This window comes from Phodopus roborovskii, unplaced genomic scaffold (genome assembly GCF_943737965.1).
Source record: "Phodopus roborovskii unplaced genomic scaffold, PHOROB, whole genome shotgun sequence".
In the NCBI taxonomy this organism is placed as follows: domain Eukaryota; kingdom Metazoa; phylum Chordata; class Mammalia; order Rodentia; family Cricetidae; genus Phodopus; species Phodopus roborovskii.
Genome location: NW_026126566.1, coordinates 6,813,604 through 6,838,237, shown reverse-complemented (window position 1 = coordinate 6,838,237; position 24,634 = coordinate 6,813,604). Strand labels below are relative to the sequence as shown.

Below are 24,634 nucleotides of genomic sequence, written 5' to 3'. Positions count from 1 at the left end.
CAGACTGGTTGGCAAACATCTACGATCCCAGACTTTGAAGTGAGTTAGTTCCAGGCAAACCAAAGCTTCAAAGCAATAATGTCTCAAAAAAAAAAAAAAAAAAATCAAACGGAAACAAAACAAGAATTCAATTGTAGAACATTCATCCAGTGTCAGAAAGTTGGTGGCAGGAGCTGGAGAGATGGCTCAGCTGCTGAGAGCATTTGTCACTCTCACAGAAGACCCAGGTTCTGTTCACAGTGCCCACCTGGCAGCTCATAACTGTAACTCCAGTCCCAGGGATCTAATGTCCTCTCTGTCCTCCCAAAGGCGCCAAATGCACACATACATATACATACGTATAAACTAAACACTCCTACACATAAAGATAAACTTTTTTAAAAGTTTCTGTTGAATGCAATAAGCATAGGGCTTTTACAAGTTCTGTGAGGGAGAGCCACAGAAACACTGAACTATAAGCTGCTAGGTGGGACAAAGACAGCTCAGACACCTTGTGTCTGAGTCTGGTGTCTGAAGTGAGCGCAACCTTGTGGGAGGTCATGCACCTTACTGTGAAATTCTGCTCAGCTCCAGGTAGGTGATGACAGGGGCCTCCCTAGAACATTGTTCAGCTATGGGAAGGAAAAAGGCATGGATTCTTGCTGCAACATGGGTAAACACTGACATGTTTATGGTACTTGAAAGAAACCAGACTCAAAAGATGATGGAATATATGATCTTGTTTATACAGTGTATAATCTAATTAAATCTATAGAAATAGAAAGTAAATAAGTTGTCTTGGGTTTGCAGGTTGAGGTTGAGATGGGTGCAGAGGGATTTGGGAGTTGGTAGGTTTCTTCATGTGTTGGAAATGTTCAAGAATGAACTGTGGTGGGGTAGTTGCCCATGTCTGAGAACATACTGGTAACCAGCGAATTAACCTTCATATGATAAATTGTAAGCTAGGCATAGTGGTGCACAGCTAAACTCAATCTCAGTGTTAGGGGAGGAGTATCACAAGTTCAGCACTAGCCTGGGCTACTTGTAAGACTCTATTTTCAAAAGGGGTGACAAGGGATGAGGAGATGGCTCAGTGCTTGCTATGCAAGCATGAGTTTGGATCCCACACATAAAAAACTGAACACAACCACATATGCCTGTAAACCCAAAGCTAGGGAAGCAAAAACACAAAGATCTCTGGGACTTGCTGAGCTCGTCAAATTCATGAGTTCAAAATGGACCCTGTTTCAAAAACACATAAAGCCATATGTCTTTAATCTCAATACTCGGAGGACATAGGCAGACAGATCTGTGAGTCTGAGGCTAGCCTGGTCTATGTAGTGAGTTCCAGGTTAGCCAGGACGACACAGAGAAAGTGGGTAGTTTGAATGTGATTGGCCCCATAGGCTCATAGATGTGAATGCTAGTTTCCCAGTTGGTGGACTCTTGGGAAGGGTTAGAAAATGTGGCCTTGTTGGAGGAGGCGTGCCACTGGGAGGTGGGTGCCATGCCTGTCTGCCTGCTCTCACCATGATAATGGACTAACCCCCTGGAACTGTAAGCAAGTTCCATGGTTTCTTTGATAAGAGTTGCCTTTATCACAGTGTCTCTTCACAGCCATGGAACACTTAAGACAGAGAACCTGTCTCAAAATAAATGAAATAAAACAAAGTAAATGAACCAGGCATGGTGGTTTATGCCTTTAATCCCAGCATTTAGGAGGCAGAGTCAGGCAGATCTTTGTGAGTTCAAGGCCAGCCTGATGTACATAGTGAGCTCTGAGCCAGCCAAGGCTAAATTTAGTAGTGCCCCTAAATAGATAAATAAACAAACAAATATTTAAATAACTCCCTGTGGTATCTTAAAAGAATGTTCTCTATGGGCTCATGTCTTTGAAGCATGTGCTCCCTGATCAGTGATGTTGTTTAGGGAGGGCATGAAACCTTTAGGAAGTAGAGCTTTGTTTGAGGAAGGATGTTTCTGGGTGAGATTTGAAAGTTTAAAGACTTGCTCCACTTCCAGGCAGCCAGCTTTCCACTCTTTCTTTGAGGGGGACAGGATGAGATGGGGCAGGATTTCTCTGTGTAGCCCTGGCTGTCCTAGAACTCGCTCTGTAGGCCAGGCTGGTTTCGAACTGATCCACCCCTGTTAGGCCTTCCTGCTCTCGTAGCCATCCTATCCCATCCTCACCCACCCACCCCCGATGTTATAGACCCTAGCGCTCTGCAACCATAAGCCAAATTTATTAGTTAAGTTGTTTCTGGTCATGGTATTTTATCACAGTAACAGAAAAGTAACTAATACAGTAACTAACCAACCAACGAATCAATCAATCAATAAACAGATGAAGAATCAGTTGAGGAAGATGCCTGCCATCAGCCTCTGGCCTCCACACACCAGCCCTATACACTTACACAGAAGATAAATTATATGTCATACGAATTACACCATTTCACAAAGCTGATATAGAAATAAATAATGGTTATGTTTTAGAAATTTATACAGGAACCTGGCATAGTAGCACATGCCTGTAACCTGAGCACTTGGGAGGTGGACCAGTAGGATCCAGAGTTCCCGCAGAGCTTTACTGATGGTTTCAGTTCCAACTGTTAGCACCTAGCTTTGATCTGCCTTTCCTGGCTGCTTCCTTCTGTTTGAAGTTTGTTAATCTTATCAGAGAATTTCCCAAAGGTTCAAACCCTATGCAAAACTTGGTTGTGGGAGGAGATGTCCTGTGAGGAGATGTCCTGTGACTGGGAAGTGTTTTGGCATTGTCTGTTTGGGGAGCTTCAGATAAGAGGTTTTGGGATGCAGAAATTGACTTGCTTAGGTTGTATAACAATGAAAAGCCTTTTTGCAAAGCTAAGGTCAGTTCATCAGAAGCTGACTCCCCTGCATCCTGAGAGACTAAAAATCATCCTAGAATGACCCCTATTCTTTCATAGACCCCAGTGAACAGGACACAGCAATCAGGGTTTCAGGACCAGCCGCAGCTATGTAGTGAGATCATCCTGGGCTACATAAGACACTGTCCCAAAAAAGAACAAAAGAAAAAAAAAAGAGAGAGAGAAATATGTCCTGAAATAGTTATGAAGTCGGGTGTTAAGAACCATTTGCTGCCGGGCGGTGGTGGCGCACGACTTTGATCCCAGCACTCAGGAGGCAGAGGCAGGCTCTGTGAGTTGGAGACCAGCCTAGTCTATAAGAGTTAGTTCCAGGACGCTTCCAAAGCCACAGGGAAACCCTGTCTCTAAGAGGAACCAAAGAAATAAGAATGGCCAGAAGTTGGTAACTGATGAAGCAGGCCACCTGAGGGTTCATGACACTATGTCTGAACTCTTTCCTAAAGAGGGAGGGATAAACACACAGAAGACAAGGAAAGTCACTTCCTTTGAGAGGTAACCTGCCCAGAGTCACTGATCACCCCACCCACAGATGTGGGGCATGAATTATTAAGGGGAAACTGAGATGCTCAGAAGTCATGGAGCCTGGAAAGGTAGTGAGCACACACACTGTCCCTCCCATCCCACCTGCCAAACTGATTGTGGTGGTAAAGGTGGAGCCGGGTCAAGGATCAGGTAAGATGCCTGGGGGTGCTTGCCTAGTGGGAAGGCCTGGGTTTGATTCACAACACAAACCTGTAATCTTATTACTAGGAAAGCAGAGGCAGCAGGATGAGAAGTTCAAGGTCATCTTTGGCTAAATAACAGTTCCAGGCCTCCTTGAGCAATATAGCGAATATAGTTTAGTGGTAGAGTACTTGCCTAGTATATGAGAGGTCCCAAGTTTAATTCCCAAAACTACATTCAAAAGAAAAAGTGAATGCCCCAAGGAGGGTAGCCAGAGGGGGTGGGAAGCCAGCTCAGGTTGGAGGCTGGGGGTGAGGACATGAGGAGCCCCTGAGCTCATCTCTCAGGAAACCCCACATGAAGCCCACCCCCTCAGGCTTCAAGGAAACCGATGGCCCCACACTTCTTTTGGAGGGATCCAACAGCCTTCGCCTACTGCAGCCAGGCAGCCTGGAGCCTCAGGTAGATGGTGTGGGATGAGGGGAACAGGGGAAGAAGAAAATGCCTCTACTGATGCCATCCATGTCCACAGGAACACAGCTTCATCTTTGACAGAGTTCTGGGCCCTGGTGCTGCTCAGGTAGGGGGCCCTGAGAAAGGGGCGGGAGGAGAATAAAAGCCCCCCTCCCCACCCCCCCCCCGCCTCTGCTTCCTGGGACTCTGACCATCCAGTCTCTGCTCAGCGCGGGCTGTAACAGGTGGCCTGACAGAGCGGCTTGCCTGTGTGTTCCTACAGGAAGCAGAGCAGGAACTGTTGGCACAAATCCAGCCTCTGCTGGCCTCTGTGGGACAAGGGTACAATACATCTCTGCTTCTCCAGGACTGGGGAACAGAGGCACCCCGCTTTGTGCCTCAGGTGAGGAGCTGCCAGCCTGTGGGTATCCTGATGTCCAAGTATTACTTGGGAACTCTTTGCCTGCTCACTCCAGCCAGACTAGGGATAGCTTAGATCTCCCGTGCACCCTGTGGTCCTTGGAGGACATTTACCAAGGTCACTTTATGCAGCTGAGAAGTCAGGAAATACAGGAAGCTGTGGCTCGTGGATGAGACAAGCAGGGAGATCAAATCCCCAGGACACCTGACTTGCACACTCGGCAACACTGCCAACACCACACTTAAAGCTTTTCAATGAAGTTTTCATCAAAAGACCTTTAAGTCGAAAGAGCGGCCTCTGAGCCTTACCAGCACAGGGCCTGTTACAGATAAATGCTGGAGGACAGACTGATGCTCTCTCATCCCCTACTGAGCTCCTCTCTGTTTTAGGTCCTACAGGTGCTGTTTGAGGAGGCTCTGCCTCTCTGCAGCTCTGGTCCTGTGCTTTCTACTCTCAGTCTGGTGCAGGTGAGGTCACTGGAGGGGAGGGGAAAGGGAAGGGGAAGGGAAAAGGGGAAGAAAAGGGATAAGGGGGTGCAGAACTAAGTGACACCACAGAACCCCCTTGAGGCTTGTGGAGAGTCGAGAGGGAAATGGGCCCAGCCTCCCCTGCTACTCCAGCTGGGGCTTGCCTCTCTGGGGTTGCCTTTATATGCCAACTGTCAATGGCTGAAGTAAAATATTCACATGCAAAACTATGAATAAAAATAGGATTGTTGTTTTTTTTTGTTTGTTTTTGGTTTTTGATTTTGCTTTTTTGAAAGAGGGTCTCCCTACACAGTCCTCGAAGTCATGGAACTCACTCTGTAGACCAAGCTGGCCTCAAACTCACAGAGATTTGCCTGCCTCTGCCTCCTGAGTGCTGGGATTAAAGGTGTGCACCACCACCACCATCTAACAGCTGAATTATTATCTTCACTTAGCCCATAGGACCTATAGGAAAGAAAGGCTTAGCCTGTGACAATTGTCTTTGTGTGATCCCAGATTAGCCCCAGTGGGCAGACGAGGGACCTGCTCTCCCCATGTCTGGAGGACCTGCCAGTACTGGATATGGCCCCTCTGGGTTTGTAAGTGTTAAGGCCCAATGGGACAAGGGCACTAAACTTAAAGCCCCAGTGACACCTTCCAAATAAACTTGGTCAAGATAAGCTTCAAGATAAAAATAAGCTTTAAGATGAGGGTTCTACTCTGCCACCCCAGGAGAATGAAGCCCTTGGCTTGGAGTCAGGCTTACTGGGCCTAGATGGGCTCCCGGGACCTCTCCCCCACTCTTTCCTTTCCCACACCTATGTACCTTATTCCCTTCGTGTCAAATACATTCCACCTCTCATGCCCACCCTTATGGCCTGAATCAGTCCAGTATCACACCCAGGTTCCAAACACTCCCAGAGCAGGTTTTCCATCGTTGAAATCCTCTCAACAAACCTGTTTCCCTTCCTGGGCAGACCAGAGGAGAAAAGCAAGGTTAGAAAGATGAGAGACACGTCGGAAGGTACAATGAGCTCTGAGCCTTTGGGATAATTCTTGTATGCTATGGACACTGTCAATGGCTTTGAAGGCAGAGATGCCAGAGCTTGCTGCATAGCGCAGGGGCTACAGGGCTGCGTTCAACTTCCCTTTCTTCAGAGTGGTGAAAGATGCCAGTGAAGTGGAGGTGTCTGACGCCCAAGCTGCCTCTGAGGTGTACCTGAAGGCTGCTGGGCATGGAGGCAGGTGAGGACAAGACACCTGTCACCTTGCCCACCCCCAGTCCCTGTACAACTCTAGGTTTCATTCCCAAGCTGGCCATGTCGTCTGCAGGGCCTGCTCTCTGCTCACTCTTACCATGTCCTGCCCTGGGCCTGAGCGTCAGCAAGTGTGTCGAGGTGCCCTGAGGATCATGCAGCTTCCGGGAGACCCGTAAGTCTGAGGAGTCTTGTGGTTGCACTGGGAGGTGAGGTGGACGACAAAGTGTGGATGTGAATCTAAATGTTCAAAGCCAAGATTGGAAAGTTCCCCAAGCAGCCATCCCACCTTCAAGCCCAATTCACACCTTTCCCTCAGTGTTCGAAAATATTGACAACTGGGGGCTGGAGAGACGGCTCAGTGGCTAAGAGCACTGGCTGCTCTTCCAGAGGTCCCAAGTTCAATTCCTAGCAAACACACAATGGCTCACAGCCATCTATAGTAGGATCTGATGCCCTCTTCTGGCATAAAGGCATTCATGCAGATAGAGCACACCTATACATAAAATAAGTAAAAATAATGAAAACCTCAAGTTATCACAGTGAGTAATCATTTCAGGCCAGTTTGCAAAAATGTGCAGTACCACAGGAATATTCCCAAACTCAGGAGTGTCTAAAAACAAAATAGAAATTTTTTTAAAAAGGGCAGAAAACTGAGCAATGGTGGTGTGTGCCTTTAATCTCAGCACTTGGGAGGCAAAAGCAGGCAGATCTCTGTGACAAGCCAGCCTGGTCTACAGAGCAAGTTCCAGGCCAGGCTCCAAAACAATACAGAGAAATCCTGTCTCGAAAAACCAAAAAAAAAAAAAAAAAAAAAAAAAAAAAAGTGTGTGTGTGGGGGAGGGGGCAGAAAGTAACCTAAATTTCAGAGTACTCTAAGGTTTTTTTCTTTTATTGTGTAAGATTCTTTCTTTAAAATTTCATTCATTTTTATTCATGTGTCCATTTGTCTATATGTGCATTGCATATGCCCAGTGCCTACAGATCCCCTAGAGCTGGAGTTATAAGCAATTTGAACCACCTGGTGTGGATACTGGGAATTGAACCCAGGTCTCTGCAAGTCTTCTTAACTCCTGTCTGGTGGTACAAAAAGTGAAAATAGATGTGGTGGGGTGATTCTGGCCAGTGTTGGTCCTCCTCATCTACCACAGGGCATCCTCACCTTTCTTCCCTCCCTACGGCAGAGCCTGCCCCCTGCTGAGAGTGCTGGCTGGTGAGGCTGCTGGGGAGGAGGAGGGCTCTCTGCCCTGGATTGTCTCCTGGCTCCTGGAAGGCAACAGCTACAGTAGCCTACTTCTTCACCTGGATGCGCAAGGTGGTGAGGGTGGGGTGGAGTGCTTTGGAAAGCTCTGTGATATTTGTTACTACTCAACCAGCCACTGCTCTATTGTAGACACAGAGAGTGCTTGATTCTCTGGGTGGGCCAGCATTCAGGAAGGTTGGGCTGTTCTGGGAGTATTTATGTAGCCTAGTTTAGTTAGAACTCACCATCTTTCTGTCTTAGCTTCCTGAGTACAAGGGTTACAGGGGTTATAGTTGTTTGCCACCACATTCAGGATCTTTTTTTATTTTTTTCTTCAAGACAGGGATTCTCTGTGTACCCTTAGCTGTCCTGGGACTTGCTCTGTAGACTAGGCTGTCCTCGAACTCACAGAGGTACACTTGCCTCGGCCTCCCCAATGCTGGGATTAAAGGCACGTGCCACCACCACCCGACCATATTCAGGATCTTTATCAAGCATTTAAACACCTTTATTCTTCAACAGGGTCTCACTGTAGCCCAAGCTGCCCCTGAACTCCTGGAAGTCTGCCTGCCTCAGCATTCTGAGTGCTGGAATTCCAGGAGTAAGTGGCCACGTCCCAGAACGCAGGTCTAATTCACAAATGAGAGGGAGGCAGGCCTAATTTATATATTGGGAAAGGACTACAGAGGGGACAACACTTTCCTATTTCTACACACCCATTACGAATGAGGCCCCTGAAGCTATAATACCACAGATTAGGGGGGAAATTACAGTGGGGCACATAGATTAGACCACAATATCAATGACGCTGAATATGGCGGCACAGACCTGTAATCCCAACACCCAGAAGACAGGGGTAGGAGGACTGCAAATTCAAGGCTAGAGTGGGTTACAGATGGTCTCACACACAAACAAAGGCTGGAAGAAAGAGGTAAGTTGGAGCACTTCACACCCTCAAGATACTAATTGGAATTTAAACTAACCTACAGGTAAACACCTGTCTGAAATGGAGGGCAGACACACAGGGAGGTCAGGGGTGTGTTTATCTGCAGGTTTTATATTCTGATAAATGGCACAGGCTTTAAGTGGCAGATGGATTAGAGTTGCTGTGGATAAAAATATAGATCCAAGAGAAGCTAAGCACAGGACCATTGAGTACAGTGAAAGTCAACTAAGAGCTATTAGGTGATGATGGTTGGTGGTGCTGATGCTGTTAAAGATGATGGTGGCGGTGGTGGTGATGGTGGTGGCATTGTTGAAGATGACAATGATGATGGTGGCAGGGCTAATGACTATGAAGGTGATAATGATGATTTGGGGCTGGGGGGGGGTTGAACCTTGAACCCTAACACATGCCAGGCAAGTCTACCACTGAGCTACATCCCTAGCCTATTTTACTTTTTATTTTGGGATGGGCTCACTAAGCTGTGAATCCAAGCCTTGAACTTGTTAACTTGTCTCAGCCACCAGAGTAGCTAAGGTGTCGGTGCTACGCCACCAGGCTTGGCAAGGGTTGGGTATTTTGATAAACAGCCCTGCGTAGCAATTTCGAGTATTACGGGCAGTGTGTTCTGTGGCACAGGAAAGAGACGTCTACTGTGCTGTCTCTTTTTTAGGGAGCTCCCCGACTTTGCTCCAGGCTGCCCTGTTGGGGGCCTCAGGAAAGAGGGCGCAGGTGAAAGAGGTGAGGCCCACCTTGTGGAGTGCAGTAGAGGAGATGAGGGCCCGTAGGGCCACTCTGAAGACACTGCGTTCAGTCCTCCTTGGAGACACCTTGACAGATGGTGGGTTGAGCCAATTTGGCAGGGCACTCTGGGAGCTACAGGTAAGCAAGATGAGACCAGGGTCACCTGGGTCAGCGGTGGCCAGTGCCCACTTGAGTCCTTTTCTCCTAGGTGGTAAAAGCCTGGGGACCAAGAAGCCATGCAGTGGAAGGGGCTAGAGCTGAGGCTGCGGGGCTCCCAGACCCACAGGTACATTTTCTCATCTAATTTATTGATTTCCAAACATTTATTGACCATGCGGCATATGCTGGGTACAAAGCCATGTTAGCTCTGGGATTTCCCTGCCCTGATAGAGTTTAATCTGAGAAGAGACGATCACATTGCCATGGTCAATATCCTCAGAAAGGCTTGGCAGCAACTGACTCTGAGGCATCGATATAGCCTTGAAAAAAGAGGAAAGCAAGATTTCATAGGAAGTGACTCCTGATGAAGGTTTGTAAAGACAGCAAAGAGCATCCCAGGCAGAGAGGACCACTCAGAAACCAGCAGATTTCTAGGGAAGTGCAAGCAATTTAATTGGCTGGAGAATGGAGAGTCAGGAACGAGTTGGAGATGGAGACAGAGGCATACAGGCTTTAGAAATATACTGAGACATTCAGATTTTCTCTTGAAGGTTAAAGGCGAGCCACCAAGCCACAGTAAGCAGGGAAGACGTTTTGCTCATTTGTCAGGTGAGCAAACTGAGGCCCAGAGAAGAAATGTGAGTAGCCTAGAGTCACAATCTCACTCTAGGCCCTGGAATGTGATGCTTTAATAATCCCTTGAGAGTCCAGTGGTTGTCAGCCTTCCTCAAGTTGGGTGATCCCATGACCATAAAATTATTTTCATTGCTATTTCATAACTGTAATGCATGTTTTCTGATGGTCTTAAGGCAAACTGTGAAAGGGTCTAGACCCACAAGTTGAGAACCACTGCTTTGTCTTTCTTGTCCAAAAGGGGGCACTGTCTTCCAGGATTTGCTGTAGGATGGTTGAAACCATCCTCCCACCCCCTTCAGCCCTAAGAGTTTGGTTACATTATTCATCCCCTCTACAGAGAGAGTGTGTGTGTGTGTGTGTGTGTGTGTGACACACACACACACACACACTTTGATGTGACTAATGGCATTTTCCTCCAGAGGCAGGAAGAAGATTTCTAGGATCTGGGCTTCATCAAACACATCCTCTCAGGCACTCTGAGGAACAGGTAATATTAATACTTCATGTACCCCCCAAAATAACTGGACACTTGGGGGAGTAAGGAGCCATCAAGCCCTGTGCTGATCCTGGGGAGAAATATGGAGTTTCTGACAAGGACCTAAAGGCTTCTGGGATCTCTTGGGGTGGGAGACGGTCATGGGAGGAGCTGCCGTCCTGGGATGGATTATGCTATGACAGTGCAAGAGCCAGGGGCAGAGCTCCTCCCTCCACCCACAGCTGAGTCTCTGCTCAGTCTATGGACTCTCCCAGGCCCTTAGAGTCTAGGGACAGACCTGGCAATGAAGTTCCGTTGGAAAGGTTGGTGTCTGTGTTCCAAATGTATGCATACCCTGACTTGTGATTAAGCCTCAAACAATGCTGTTTAGGTCGGGCAGTTCCCAGACGTGGCCCTGCAGTTCTTTCTGGCCCAGGCTCGGCGGCAGAGACTTCGAGAGCAACACCAGATTCGGATACAGGAATTGCTGAAACATGTGGAACCTCAGGAGGAAGTAGCCTGTAAACAGATCAAAGGAATGTTGGCAGGAGAGGTGAGGAGGGAGGGGAGAAGTATGGGGCCTGAGGCTCCTGTACCTAGGCCAGGCACTGTGGCGAGGATCTAGGCTCAATCATAATAGACTGGCCCACATGCATTATGGGGCACAGAAGAGGCCATAATCAGTACTGTTTGTTTGCTGTGTTGGGCAGTCATAGACGGATGGGAACAGTGAGGTCCACTTCACCCAGGCTGGAGTGGACCAGAGGAGACTGGGTCTAAATAGACTCAAGAAAATGAGAGTCAGCCCAGGAATTCACTTCATTCAGCTCCTTGAGGGCAGTCAGTGCTCATCATAAAGGTGCTCAGTAAATGACTGTTTACAAAATAAAACATGTGGCCAGGTGGTGGTGGTGCATGCCTTAGTCCTAGCACTCAGGAGGCAGAGACAGGCTGCTCTCTGTGAGTTCAAGGTTCAAGGCCAACTTGGTCTACTGAGCGAGTTCCAGGACAGGCTCCAAAGCTACACAGGAAAACCCTGTTTCAAAAAACTGGGGAAAAAAAGAAAGAAAAGAAAGACAGAGACAAGTAACCTGGCTCATAGGAACTCACAGAGTGTGAACCAACAACCAGGGAGCCTGCAGAGGACTAACCTAGGTCCTCTACACATGTGACAGTTGTATAGCTTAGTCTACTTAAAGACTCCCAACAATGGGAGTCCTCATACTGGATCACCTTGCCCAGCCTTAATACAAGGAGAGTCTTATTGCAACTTGATATGCCATGCTTTGTTGATACCCATGGGAGGCCTGCCCCCTTCTGAACAGAAACAGAGGAGTGGATTGAGGAGAGGGGCAGAGGCAGAGAGGAGGTGGGTAGAGGCAGGAGGGAAGGAAACCGTGGTTGGGATATAAAATAAATAAATTTTTAAAAAACTGCTTAAAAAAAAAAAAGAAGCAAAACACTTGTTCAGGTACAGTGGTGCAGGCCTCTCAGACCCAGGAAGGACAGGCAGGAGGATTGTGAGTTCAAGGCCAGCCTGGTCCATAAAGAAGATCCTGTCTCATTTTCATCCTCTCCCTGTAATAAAGTAAATAATAATAAAATAAACTAAAGATTAAGTATGTGGCAGGAGGGGACATGTTCTTAGATAAAGCAAAAGTCTAATAAAGTGGAGGGAAAAATAGCAAAACCGGCTCTGGGAGCACAGATTGTTCTGTCTGGCTAGAGCCTAGCAAGTGTGTAGTCAGAGGCAAGGTCACATCTCTGGGTTTGGATTTCACCTAGCGAGGATGGGAACTGGGGAAAGCATGTGCCATTCCAGCTCTGTCCTGCATTAGCCATGGGAGTTTGGTCAATCAGATCCTTCCCCTGATGCACTATTTGCAAAGTGCAGGAAGTTTTGTGCACAAAGCCTGGCACAGGCGGCACTCGCCAAAGCCACCATTTCCCCTGCAGGCTTGTGAGGAGAGAGACACACAGTGGAAGGAGCAGACAGCGCTGAAGCTTCAGGTGGAGACCCTGCAGGCAGAACGGGACATGGCAGAGCATGATCTGCTGGCCCTCTATGACTCGTACGTACAGGCCACCCGAGCTCGGACATGCCACTTGCTGCAGGTCAGTGGAGACAGGTTACGTAGGCCTTACGTTGATGCCAAGGCCGATGGACCAACAAGCATCTCTGACTCTGAATGCAGGTTTTCCAAGCCCGGCAGAGGCTGTGGGAGGAGAAGGCCATGGCCACGGAATACCACCACCGCAATCTGCTGGCTGGAGTCCTCCACGACACCATTGATCTGGCTTTGAAGATCCAGGAGCTCCAGGCCAGGAACCAGCAGCTTGAGCAGAGTGCAGGCAGGGCTGGTTGTGCTGGAGTTCTGCCCGGTGAGGAACCTGATCGGGAACACTATGTGGCTACTTTCCTTTGTCCTCATTCATGAGGGCCACAGAAGGGAGAGGAAGGTGGGGCATATCAACCAAGATGGCCCTCATTAAAAATAATCACCACTACCTAACCAGTCTCCTTGTACCAACCTTTACTAAGCAACTAAGCACTCAGTACCCATTATTTCATTTTTCTTTTTCAGCTCTCCTGTTTGTACCATTTGGCCCTCACTTCAGAGATAACCTCTCTGCCCAAGGATACTCGGCTAAGTAGCAAAGTAAGGGTTCTCTTACCGCTCTTCCTCCTGTGCCAGGGATGGAACCCAGGGCCTCTGCCTTTGAACTACAGCTTTAACCCTGCAACTTTTTTGAGATGAGTCTTGTACAGTCCAGGCTGACTTGAAACTTGCTTTATAACTAAGAATGATCTTGAGCTACTGGCTCTCCTACCTCCAACTTCGGAGTGCTGGGATTACAGGCTGGCGCCAGACAACTGAAGTACTGGGTGCAGTGTTCTAGGGAGCAGGGTCTGACAGTCCTCTGGCCAGGGTTTCAAAGGACAGATTACAGATACTAGTTGTGACAGAACCAGGAGTGAGTGAAAACAGTGACTTGGTATGGAGTCTCATGGCCATAAACTCTGCACTCTGGAGTCTGGGGTATAAGGGTTGCTTTCAATTTGAGGGCAGCCTAGGCTATTTAATCTGGACTATGATATGAAACCCTGCCTTGAGACATATTTGTGGCCATAAGTGTTTTCTATCCTAATTTGTTCTGCTGAGCAGAGTACTTTTCAGTCCCAACAATCTCTAAATATCTCAGGGCTTGTGATTTTAAAAACACAGGGCTTACATGTGTAGTCACATAGTGCTTGTCCATGGAACTACAATCTCAGGCCTTTGTTTTCTTTTTGAGATTAACACTTATTTAGCCTAGGCTGGCCTTTCATTAAAAAAACAAAACAACAAAAACATATCTTTTAGCAAAGCAGCGGCGGTACATGCCAGCACTCCGGAGGCAGAGGTTGGTGGATCTCTGTGAGTTTGAGGCCAGCCTGGTTTATAGAGTTCCAGGACAACCTGAGTTGCCACACAGAGAAAACCTGTTTCAAAAAGAACAATATGTAACTATTAGTGTTGTGGATGGGTATATGTGTGCCATGGAGGCCAGAAGTGTCAGATCCCCCTGGGGATGGAATTATAAATCGGCTGTGGCTGTCTGGGAATCTGGGTCCTTAGCAAGAACAGCATGCAATCTTAAGCATTATTAGCCAGGCCCACGTGCATTCTTGCTCCTTCTGCCTGTGTCCCAGGCAGAGGTTCACATTGCATCACCACACCCTCAGCGCCTCCTTTATAAGACAGGGTCTCATTCAGCAGCTCAGCCTGACTTTGAGCTTTTCTTGTTCTACCTCCCAGAGGGCTGGAATCACAGATGTGCCACACCATAACTGGTCAAGATGGATTCAGATTCACAGAGCTTCCAGGACAAACAATGCCACTGGCAATAGCTGGGAGATTCTCTCCTACTCCAGAAGTTACTCCAAAATTATTTAGGAAACTCAGGGAACTCACTTGAGGGGAGTCATGAAACACACAAAACACAGACAATTGTGAATGGTTGTAGGAAGCACCCTACACCCTGAACACTTTATTAAGACCTTATTGCTTAAGTAGTTAGACACTGATTAGCTATAAACGTTTTCTGTACCTGCTTCCTGTGCAGAGCTGGGACACCACTAGGAGGGGGCTAGAGTGGGAAAAACAGTACCTCCTAAGTCCCTTAGAGGTGAAGTGGGCTTCGATAGGGCCCTTGAGTTAGGACAGGAGTCAGGAGTGTAGGCTCGAGCCAGGGCCCAGGGCAATGTTCCCTGAGATGAGTCAAGCCCCAGCCCCCTCTGACCTTTCTAGAATGGCTGGGTAAGGGGAACAGGACTGTAGAGTGGGCAAACTAAGCATCCCTTACATGGGAGTCATGCTGTGCTGGAGCAGGCCAGCATGAAGCTTCAGGGCGAGGGGTCTTCAGGAGGGACCACTACAGGCATGAACAAAACTTCCCCCTTTAGTAGCCATGTTCATGCAGGACGAGGCAGGTTCCTCAAGGACAGGCTGCTTAAGCCTGGGCTTGAGGCTTCCAGTTCTTTAGTATGAAGAAATATAGGGGTGCAGTTAGGCCTTTCCTTAACCAAGCCCACTCTATGCTTCCTAGGGGTAGCATTCACCCACCTGAACATCCAGAGGCTAACATGACCACCTTAGCTTTTCTTACAAGGCACTTGTTACTGGGCTGCTGGGGTGGGTGGGGTGTGCGATGGGAGCTGGCTCTGGTGGTTGCATCTACTCTGCACAGCCACAGGTGAGAGTGGGGGTGGCCAAGGCCTTAGGGGTTTCCATAGTACAAACACACCGCCAGGCCAATGAGCAGTGTGGCCAGGAGGAAGGCGGCTGTAAGCTGGAGCTGCAGCAGCGCGGCCGAGAGCACAGCATTGACCACCAAGGAGCAGGACACTACGAAGAGGCGTGTGATGCTGCTGCCGTGCTTCAGGACAGCTGACATGAGCAGCCCATTCACTGCCTGGCTCAGCACCACAAGCACTGCCCATCCAGAGAAACCCTCCAGGAAGCCTGGGCCCGGGCCACTGCCAGCATACAGCCCAAGGTTCAGGATCACCCCAAAAGTGTAGAGGAAGAGGTTCTGGAGAGCCAAGGGCAGCCGCTGCCGTTTCATGATCAGTTCTGTGTACACCGATGACAAGCCAGAGATGAAGCAGTATAAGAGGAGGAGCAGAAGCCCCAGGGGAGAGATATGCAAGGGCATGGGATGGGCTCCGGCTGCCGATGCGGGCCCAGGAAGGTCATTCGCGGGTTCCTGAAAGCCACCTGATGCATAGCAGGCTCCTGCAGCCATCAGCAGCAGCAGTGCCAACCCCTGACGTGCAGAGAGGCGATGCCCAAGGCAGAGGCAGTACAACAGAGCTGTGCTTCCAATTTTGAGATTGCTCAGCACCTGATAGGTGCTGGGGTCCATGTAACGCTGCAGATAGATCACCAGGTTGTTGTTGGCGCCATAGAGCAGGGCTGATAGTGCAAAAGGTGCAGCCTGGCGCCAGGGTGGTGTGCCCTGGGGCCATGTTTGCCAGCCCACCAGGAGGGAGAAGGCGCACAGCAGTAGTTTGGTCAGCTCAGTGAGTAATACAGCTGAGGAGGGCCGGAAGGGCACTCGGCCATCCACATGGCACAGTGCTAAGAATGGTGCATGGGCACCATACATGGCAGTGGACAGGACTAGCATCAGGGTCCAGCGAGCCTGTCTTGGATGGGCTAGGCCTGGCATACCCCCATCTTCTACACTCATGGCCCACACCAGACCCTGGGTGGCCTGTGCAGTTAGCAACAGACAGAGGAACCGGGACACATCCGAAGGAAACCGAGTGCAGAACTGTGGTACATCACCAGAGAGAATACCTAGGAGCAGAGTCAGCTGCACACTCCACAGTCAGGGCTTGAGGAGAGTGCTCATGACCCATGGTTTTAGGTCAGTCCCATTAACTAGGGAGGGAAGGAATGCAGGGTGCAGGCTGACAAATCCCTGTCCACTCTCTGCAGGAAGAGAAGCAAGTTTGAAAGAGACAGTATAGGTGGGGACTTCAGATGGACAATAGCAGGGGAAGCCAGACCACGTGTCTGTGACAGGAAGGCCTCCACCCGCAGATTCAACAAGCTCATGCTGCCTTCTCCAAAGGGTCTAGTCAGGCCCCTTTCGTAGTGACCTAAAGTAGCTCTTCAGGGTCTTCGCCACGTTGGGCACGTCATATGCCTGAGCTGCATAGATGCCAGTGCAAGTGCCCACTGCAAAGCCCAATACTGCTGATGCCCTCAGTTTGGCCACCACATAGCCTGCCAGGAATCCCTTGATGAATGGCGAGGACAAGAGTGAGCTATCCTGCAGGGAAAACACAGAAGGAAATCAGGCGTGCTCTCCTTTTAAAGCTGGGCTGAGAGCATTTGACCACATGCATGTCCTCACTGATGACAGCAGTGCTCTCTTCTCCAAAGGTTATCTCAAAATTCTGGAGCTAGAAAAAGGATGCCAGAATCCTAGTCACACAATACCAGAATCCCAGGTTCAGAGGGCTCTAACCAGAACACCAACCAGCCAGAATGCCTGAAAGGCTTCTGAGGAACCTGAGCCCTGCCTTTTTCTCCAGTTTCATTTCTTAGCATGGTGTCTGATGACTACAAACTACCTTTCTCCTGCTTCATGTTCATATTGCTGCTTACTGCCAAGGCTTTGTCTGCACAGTACCTGGAATGCTCACCCCATCGCCACCTCACCTATTTAACACCTACTAAGATCTCAGCTCAAATGCTATTTGTTGGTTTTTGAGACAAGGTCTCTTGTGTGTAGCACTGGCTGGCCTACAATTCTTTTGGTAGACCAGTTGGCCTTGAAGTTGTGTGCACCACAATGCCCAGTTCAAGTGCTAAAATAAAACTCTTATGCCCTATTCAACATAACCAAGAGCACTTGGGGTTCTTACCTGACCTACACCACTGTTGACTTCATCTTCCACACGCTGCTGTAGGCGCTCTAGCTGGTTCTTGAGAAATGTCAGGTCCTTAAGCTTGGGCAGAGAATCCTAGGACAAGGGAGAGGCTGGCTCCAGCAGACTTGACCCAGTCCCATGCCCTGTTCAATTTTTATCAGAGGCTAGGAACTAGGTGAGCTGTGGGAGGGATGATGGAAAGAACCAAATAAATCTCTTCCTACAAAGCCTTCCTGAGATGGCAGGGATAAAGGAAGACAGACACCGAAAAGCAATACACTCATATAAGGGACAGGGAGGTGACAGAAAGAATGTGCACCAGAGACTTACAGTGACTTCTACAGAATCACAGAACAAGCAGAGGAACTTCTATTTAGCTTTAGGAAGGAAGTACTACTGACTGAAGTGCAAGCCTGCTGAAAATGGCCATTAGTCTACCCTCATTGCTGTGTCCCAGTACCTGACAGAGAAACAGGCAGGCTATTAACAAACCTGTGGATGATGCTGGGTTTCCAGACCAACTGTGGACAATGGGTTGAAGGAGTTCCCTGTACAGTTCGAGGTGAACCTGATATCTGCTTAGGCCGTTCCGAACTGAATGAGATTACATGGATACGTGGTGAGTAGCTGTCAGCAAGAGTGTGACTAAAAATCTCAGTCTGTGGCATGTAAATATGAAATCCAAACAGTGAGCAATAAATGTTTAAATGAGGGTGGTGGTAAGGGTGGAACGGAAATGCTGTCTCTGTAAGGGGGACTCCTGGGGCTAGAAAACGGCCCGTATGAGGATTGTTACACAGTGAATATATTTGTACGTGTGCTCATAATTAGGCACCGTGTCCAGAAGAGTAGCCCTTCGCCTAGAGCCCCCTACTGTTGCGGCAGTTGACAGGAACCCGGGGAAGGACAAGAACTTCCCCTGTCGTCTCTGCTCAAGTATAAAAAGGTTAAGGAATTTGAAAACCACGCGGACCGAAGCAGACCTCGCTTTCAACTCACCTTGTCATCCGCCATCTTGCCCGCCGAATTTGTTGCGCACGCGCAGCCCCGCCTCCCTATGTCAAAGGCTACTTGCATCTTTACTGAGGGTAGAGGCACTTCCGGGGCATTTCGGGAAAGGGCGGGGCGTTTCCCTAGTTACTCAAGGTTGTGCAGGCACTTGCTGCCACCCGACCCCTCCCGTCTGGTCCTAGGGTGTGTACGCGCGCGGGGAAAGGTCGGGGCGTGATGATCTCAAGCTCCACGCGATGATGTCATCCGTGCCCTGGTGCACAGAGTGCGCGTTCTCGCCCGTCTTCCGTCGTCTGAGGAACTCATAGTTGCCTACGGGTGCGGGGTTCGTAGTGTCGGTGCTCTTCGTAAGGACACACGCACCGAAACACACGAGGACTCGGGGACCCAGGCGCCGCGGCGCAGGCAGCCCTATCCCGCCCAGTGTTTGCGCGGCGCGGGTTGGCCCGGCGGTCTCCGGCGCAGAGGCTGGGCTTGTGCAAGGCCCTGCAGCTCCGGAGGTCGCCCTGGGCTGACAGCGCAGGTCGTCAGAGGCTATGTTGGGCAAGGATTATATGCTGGCCATCATTCTGGTCAACTGCGATGGTGTGCATCGACGGTCCAATTGGGAGGGCCAGAGGCTGAGGGGATATGAGGGGTGAAGGAAGGCCACTACCTGAAGCTCAAACACGGGGTGGAGGTGGGTGGTGTTTCGGGAATGAGAGCCAGGGGTAAGTGAACCTTGGTCCTTGTATGTGCTGGGGAGTTGAGATCTAAGTTTAGGGCTGTCTTCTATGGGACGGAGCAAGGGTTATGACAGGTATTGTTGGTAACTCACGAGTAATATTCCCCCATGATTTAATCCCTGGTTCCTATAGATGACTTGTGGGGGGACCAAAATCTGGAGGGGGAGACAGGATTACCCCCTGGCTGGAGAAAGATCCGTGATGCTGCGGGCACTTATTATTGGCATGTACCCAGCGGTAGCACTCAGTGGCAGCGCCCAACCTGGGAACTGGGAGGTGCAGAGGACCCTGGAACGGTAGGTAGAATATGAGGAGGGGACCTGAGCTCATGTGTGGCTCAGGGCCTGCTGCTACACTGACTAATCTATACTCCATAGGGGACGGAGGGGATTTGGGAACTTCGACCCCCCAAGGGGAGATCCTTCTCCAGCCTGGACAGTTCATTGAACCAGAGGTAACAGGGGTGGCCCAGGTCAAATGAAAGCCTTAGGGTTACTGTGCCACTCAAAAATGAAGCTGGACCCACAATTTGCTTTTTTTTTTTTTTTTTTTTTTTTTTTTTTTTTTTTTTGAGATAGGGTCTCAGGTCTCACTGGCCTGGAACTCACACAGATGATACCGTGCCTGCCCTCCACAGTTTGCTTTTAAACTATAGTTCTGGACTCTGTTCATTTAGGGCTCAATTTGTGTTTGGCTTTGTCCCATGCGTTTGCCTTTGAGCACTTTGCATTTTGTCTGTTACAAGTTCTTATCATTAGGCCTATGTTCTGTGTCCCCTGTCCTGACCCATCATGTTCTAGTAGACCCTGTCCGTTGGCTTTTTTTTTTGGGGGGGGGGGTGTTTCCTATTCTGTTCTAGAGTCTCTTGTTCTAGTTTGAGGCTTTTGTCCACATTTTTAATTCATATCTATATTTCTGTCTTTTATTCTATGCCTGTGTCTTATGTCCTGGATTTCTTCAAATTCTAAACTAAAATTTGTTACTATATTCTGGGTCTCCTTTCTGGGTTTACATTTGTGGTGCTATATGTCAGGTCTTGTCCCAAATTCTGTGCTTGATCAAGTAGGCTAGGTTTCATCATTGTCCCTAGTGTAGGAATACTAATCCTTTTACTGTCTGTACTCTATTCCAGTAACTCTCTAACATGGTATGGTGAAGATTCCTATGTCCGGAGCCTGGAGCCAGGAGCTAAGGTAGTGATTGGACCTGATGGCCAATTTAAGGTATTGGGAGACCTCAAGGGAAAGATTGGGGCTAGAATAATAATGAGTGGGGTTGATTAAGTGTAAAGAATAGGACTACCGAGTTTGTCTGTATGGATCCTGTGTCATCCACCACTGCATCCCACATCTTGTCACGTCTGTCTCCCTGACTTGTCAGTGCTTTGCAGTCCGCTCTCTGGGCTGGGTGGAAGTACCCGAGGAGGACCTGGCGCCAGGGAAGAGCAGTATTGCTGTCAATAACTGTATCCAGCAGCTGGCCCAGACTCGTCACAGGAGCCAGCCCCATGATGGTGCCTGGGGTGAGGTGAGCTGTCTCATTTCTCCAGGGGCTCAGCCTCTGGCTAGGCAGAAGTAGGTTTTCCCTGAATTGCTTGTTTGCAATGTTAGCTATCTTTACCTGTGAACTATCTGTCCTTGGCAGGGCCAGAACATGTTGATGATCCTTAAGAAAGATGCTATGAGCCTGGTGAACCCCCTGGACCACAGTCTGATCCACTGTCAGCCTCTGGTTCACATCCGCGTCTGGGGTGTGGGCAGCTCCAAGGGCCGGTGAGGACTTCTGCGTTCCCCCAAGCGAGAATTGCATCACCCTTCCCCCTTGCAGGCTGTGATTCCCACTGATGCTGAACCCTTGGACACAGATCCTCTGATGTGGAGCCAGCATGGCCTTCCCTGCCTGATTCAGTCCTGGTTGGGGTGGGTGGGCCCAGCTCAGCAGGGACAGATAGGGGAGAGTCTGAGAGGATGGGCTGATTTTATCCTGTGCTCCCACATGCTTCTGGAACAGTGACAGGTATGTGATAACTAGTTACTCTGAGCCCTGTTCTGACTTCCCCATTCCAACTGTGTCATATCTTGAACCAGGCACTTAGAAGCCCCTGCCCCTAATCAGCCTATCCCTGCCCATCAGGGACTTTGCCTTTGTCGCGGGTGACAAAGACAGCTGTATGCTCAAGTGTCATGTGTTTCGCTGTGATGTACCTGCAAAGGCCATTGCAAGTGCTCTACAGGGGCTCTGTGCACAGGTGAGGGCCAGTGGTGGGCAGGGGATATGGAGTTGGGATAGGGTGGGCTTGGCCCCTTACCCTGATTTCCTTTCTTTGTGTGTGCCTCATGCTGGATGCACTGTATTTTAGATCTTGTCTGAGAGGATAGGAGTCAGTGGAGAAGCTGCTTGCTGTTCCCCAGATCCTATTTCCCCCGAAGACTTCCCAAGGCAAGGTATGGGGAGGGCTCGCTGCATTGCAATATTGGGCTGCTTTAGTGAAAGATGGATATGGTGAGAGTGTGGGGTTCCTGGTTATTTAGCTTCTCCCTGGAGAATCTAGATCCAAGGATCCAAAGCAGTAAATTGAAGGTGCATCTGCAGGTTTTCCTTTGCTCACAACAGCTCTAGTTTGAGTTCTGGCACATCCATTAGGGTGGAGAAGCTAGGGGTGGTGAGGTATGCCTGTAAGGTATGGAAGGCAGAGATAGGAAGACTATCAAGAGTTTAAGGTTAGCCTGTTCTTCATAGCAAGTTCCAGGCCAGCCAGAGCTGATTACATAGGGAAACCTGTACATAGTGGTGTAGTCACAGGCAGGGTTGGGAAAGGGGCAGTTGAGTTTCTATGCTAGATTGGTACTTGGTATGTATATTTCAGTGGAGTTGCTGGATGCAGTGAGCCAGGCTGCTCAGAAGTATGAGGCACTGTACATGGGCATCCTACCAGTCAACAAAGCCATGGGTGAGGACTGAGGGGATTGATGGGTGAGGTGCAAGCTACACTGTATCTAGTCTTAGAGTTCTTGCATGACCTTATACAGTTTGGGATATATACCCATTCTTCCAGCACAGAATTCCAAGCTCAGCCCCAACTATTCTTTTACCATCTTTCTGAACCCCAAGTTAGTTAATAAGAGAGTTCTAGAAATTCCCTACAGACCCCTTCTATCCAAGCCAGACAGCACAGTAGGCCTGTCTCCTCAGGTATGGATGTGCTGAATGAGGCCATTGGCACCCTCACTGCCCGGGGGGACCAGAAAACCTGGGTCCCTGCTATGCTCAGTGTGTCTGACTCTCTGATGATTGCACATCCCATTCAGGTACCACAAGGGTGAAGTCCAGGGCTTTGGAGGGTGAGCAGGCATGTTGGGGTGGGGGATGTGTCTTTACTTGGTTCAGAGGGTATTGGGTCTAGCCACTGCTGAACTCTGTAGTGACCAGGCTTTGTGTGGGTAGGCAGAGGCTAGTGCAGAGGAAGAGCCACTGTGGCAGTGCCCTGTGCGCCTCGTGACCTTTATTGGTGTTGGCCGTGACCCACATACCTTCGGCCTCATCGCTGACCTTGGTTGTCAGAGCTTCCAGTGTGCAGCCTTCTGGTGCCAGCCTCATGCTGGGGGACTCTCTGAAGCTGTGCAAGCTGCCTGTATGGTGAGTTAGGGATGGGATGGGAATGGGAGGGGTTTTCTTTGCAGCTGCTCTGTACTGTGGAGAGGGTCAACATGGACATGAAGGGGAAAAAGAAAAGCACCCGTGAAGCGTGCCAGGTGAAGAGGTATAGGGCAGATGTGCCAGAGAACCTTAGGAGTGGATATGAGAGATGATAGTGGGTTAGAGTACCCGAAAACCTGGGGTGCATGGCCTGCAAAAGGAAGTAACGATAGATGAGAATAGAGAGAATAACAGAAATGGGTCATGAGAACTTACAGATTAGCCGTGGGCACTGAGGACCTTTGAAAGATTTTAAACAGGATGTTAAGTGAGATTTGTAGGTTTTACCTACTTAAGCTACAGTGCAGGTAAACAAGAGGAGGTAGAAAGATTAAGTAGTATCTGCTCTAAGAATTTGATTAGGACAGTTATTTTTGGAATGAGTTGGGTTTATAGACTTTCCCTTCACTAGAGAATCTGCTTTACCAGATACTGTTACAGCACAGTGAGGGATGGAGGAGAGTCTCTTCTGGTAGGTGTAGTTAAGAGTGCAAGCTTTGGCCAGGTGGTGGTGACACAGGCCTTTAAGCAGCCCTCGGGAAGCAGAGGTGGGCAGATCTCTGAATTTCTAGGCCAGCCTGGTCTACAGAATGAGTTCCAGGATAGCCAAGGTTGCACAGAGAAACTGTCTCGGAAAACTGAAAAACAAACAGAAGTGCAAGCTTTACAGCTGGACTTACTTACATCTGAATCCCAGCTCATTTGTGAGACCTTAGACCAGCGGTTCTCAATCTTGCTAATACAGTGATCCTTTAATACAGTTCCTTGTGTTGTGGTGACCCCTCCCCCTCAGCCATAGAGTGATTTCATTGCTACTTCATAACTGTAATTTTGCTATTGTTACAAATGGTAATGTAAAGATGATTACTTAAAATGTAAATAAATAAAATCTGTTATGCAGGATTATCTGATATGTGATCGCCCCACAGATTAAGAACCACTGTTTTAGACAAATCATCTCTCTGAATCTTGGTATCATTTGCAAGATGAGTATAGCAACACCTCATAAATAATGAGGTTAAATTCAATTATCATACTAAGCACTTAACCCAGTGTCTAGCTTTCCTTAAATGCTCAATAAATGTCAAGGTGTATGTTTTTGTTGTTGAGTTACCTGGGAATGCTATAGGGACCAAAGACATGATTATGTACCAGATAAAATTCTTGGCTGTTTACATGCCTTATAGAAGCTTTCAGGTATCCATGGACAGAAAGCTGGATGCTCACACTCCACTTCTTCCTAGGTTCAGTACCAGAAGTGTCTGGTGGCCTCAGCAGCTCGGGGTAAGACCTGGGGTGCCCAGGCCCGTGCCCGCCTTCGGCTCAAGCGGACCAGCTCCATGGACTCTCCTGGTGGCCCCCTGCCTCCCCCCCTACTCAAAGGAGGGGTTGGAGGTGCAGGAGCAACTCCTCGAAAGAGGGGCGTCTTCTCATTTCTTGATGCCTTCAGGCTAAAACCTTCTCTTCTCCATATGTCCTAAATTGATCATAGAGGGCTGGGGAAGGAGACTCTATACTCCTTCAGTCCCCAGGGTTCTGTAGCCTCTCACCTTCCTGCCTATCCCTGATCCTTGCCTACCCTATATTTATTACCAAGTTTGTTGTTTATATGGATGACCAAGAGGCCCTGCACTATAACTTCGGCCCCTAGTGCCCTTTTCCTTGGGTTCTTTTGTTCCTTGCCCCTGTCCAACCCTGGACAATTGGCTCTACCTCAGCAACTTTATAGCAGAATCAGTGCAAATAAAAATCCCGCAGTGACCTCACTAGTTGTGAGTATATGAGACATGGGATAAGGTTGGGGGCCATCAACCTGATCAGCCTGTGTGAGGTGTGTGTGTGCTTGGTGTTGGTGACTGCTTTTAGTCACAACGAAGACATGGTTCATAATGGAAATCTGACTACATTCAGCAAACACTTTTTACGATT

General features: G+C 48.9%; 4 protein-coding genes across 7 annotated transcripts; 2 read left to right on the top strand and 2 right to left on the bottom strand.

Moving 5' to 3' along the window:
• The first annotated feature begins 3,905 nt into the window (after positions 1-3,905).
• Positions 3,906-12,783, top strand: LOC127235119 (uncharacterized). The gene is made up of 13 exons (XM_051202295.1): positions 3,906-4,010; positions 4,285-4,404; positions 4,812-4,889; positions 5,406-5,488; positions 6,048-6,134; positions 7,330-7,460; positions 9,005-9,213; positions 9,284-9,361; positions 9,786-9,843; positions 10,290-10,357; positions 10,737-10,898; positions 12,302-12,460; positions 12,541-12,783. The coding sequence occupies exons 1-13, from the start codon at positions 3,906-3,908 to the stop codon at positions 12,781-12,783; spliced, it is 1,581 nt and encodes a 526-aa protein (XP_051058252.1).
• A 1,554-nt stretch (positions 12,784-14,337) lies between these two features.
• LOC127235171 (probable UDP-sugar transporter protein SLC35A4) lies at positions 14,338-16,346 on the bottom strand. The gene has a single exon (XM_051202396.1). The coding sequence runs from the start codon at positions 16,079-16,081 to the stop codon at positions 15,107-15,109; it is 975 nt and encodes a 324-aa protein (XP_051058353.1). The 5' UTR covers positions 16,082-16,346; the 3' UTR covers positions 14,338-15,106.
• A 66-nt stretch (positions 16,347-16,412) lies between these two features.
• On the bottom strand, positions 16,413-18,460 carry LOC127235184 (SLC35A4 upstream open reading frame protein). Of its 2 annotated transcripts, none has more exons than XM_051202412.1 (3): positions 18,273-18,460; positions 17,268-17,366; positions 16,413-16,669 (listed from the first exon to the last, which is right to left on the bottom strand). In XM_051202412.1, the coding sequence occupies exons 1-3, from the start codon at positions 18,348-18,350 to the stop codon at positions 16,472-16,474; spliced, it is 375 nt and encodes a 124-aa protein (XP_051058369.1). In that variant the 5' UTR covers positions 18,351-18,460; the 3' UTR covers positions 16,413-16,471. The 2 variants fall into 2 exon arrangements, 1 of the variants encoding a protein (XP_051058369.1); XR_007835683.1 differs by having other exon boundaries at positions 16,520-16,669; positions 17,268-17,453; positions 18,273-18,421.
• Positions 18,461-18,718: 258 nt separating this feature from the next.
• Apbb3 (amyloid beta precursor protein binding family B member 3) lies at positions 18,719-24,471 on the top strand. Of its 3 annotated transcripts, none has more exons than XM_051202387.1 (12): positions 18,719-18,869; positions 19,142-19,305; positions 19,387-19,463; positions 20,142-20,202; positions 20,390-20,536; positions 20,654-20,781; positions 21,143-21,257; positions 21,369-21,453; positions 21,876-21,959; positions 22,202-22,317; positions 22,454-22,645; positions 23,950-24,471. In XM_051202387.1, the coding sequence occupies exons 1-12, from the start codon at positions 18,821-18,823 to the stop codon at positions 24,184-24,186; spliced, it is 1,455 nt and encodes a 484-aa protein (XP_051058344.1). In that variant the 5' UTR covers positions 18,719-18,820; the 3' UTR covers positions 24,187-24,471. The 3 variants fall into 3 exon arrangements, with proteins under 3 accessions (XP_051058344.1, XP_051058346.1, XP_051058345.1); XM_051202388.1 differs by lacking the exon at positions 18,719-18,869 and adding an exon at positions 18,967-18,994; XM_051202389.1 differs by lacking the exon at positions 21,876-21,959.
• Positions 24,472-24,634: the final 163 nt, after the last annotated feature.

What these genes read in the sequence shown, in the direction of transcription:
- Apbb3 (XM_051202387.1), top strand. Translation starts at nt 18,821, where the DNA reads ATGTTGGGCAAGGATTATATGCTGGCCATCATTCTGGTCAACTGCGAT. An exon ending in CGAAGACTTCCCAAGGCAAG is followed by an intron (nt 21,454 to 21,875) that starts GTATGGGGAGGG and finishes TGTATATTTCAG; the next exon opens with TGGAGTTGCTGGATGCAGTG. An exon ending in TGATTGCACATCCCATTCAG is followed by an intron (nt 22,318 to 22,453) that starts GTACCACAAGGG and finishes TTGTGTGGGTAG; the next exon opens with GCAGAGGCTAGTGCAGAGGA.
- LOC127235184 (XM_051202412.1), bottom strand. Translation starts at nt 18,350, where the DNA reads ATGCAAGTAGCCTTTGACATAGGGAGGCGGGGCTGCGCGTGCGCAACA. An exon ending in GCAAGATGGCGGATGACAAG is followed by an intron (nt 17,367 to 18,272) that starts GTGAGTTGAAAG and finishes CCCTTGTCCTAG; the next exon opens with GATTCTCTGCCCAAGCTTAA. An exon ending in TCAACAGTGGTGTAGGTCAG is followed by an intron (nt 16,670 to 17,267) that starts GTAAGAACCCCA and finishes TTTTCCCTGCAG; the next exon opens with GATAGCTCACTCTTGTCCTC.
- LOC127235119 (XM_051202295.1), top strand. Translation starts at nt 3,906, where the DNA reads ATGAAGCCCACCCCCTCAGGCTTCAAGGAAACCGATGGCCCCACACTT. An exon ending in GATATGGCCCCTCTGGGTTT is followed by an intron (nt 5,489 to 6,047) that starts GTAAGTGTTAAG and finishes CCCTTTCTTCAG; the next exon opens with AGTGGTGAAAGATGCCAGTG. An exon ending in AAGGAATGTTGGCAGGAGAG is followed by an intron (nt 10,899 to 12,301) that starts GTGAGGAGGGAG and finishes TTTCCCCTGCAG; the next exon opens with GCTTGTGAGGAGAGAGACAC.
- LOC127235171 (XM_051202396.1), bottom strand. Translation starts at nt 16,081, where the DNA reads ATGAGTGTAGAAGATGGGGGTATGCCAGGCCTAGCCCATCCAAGACAG.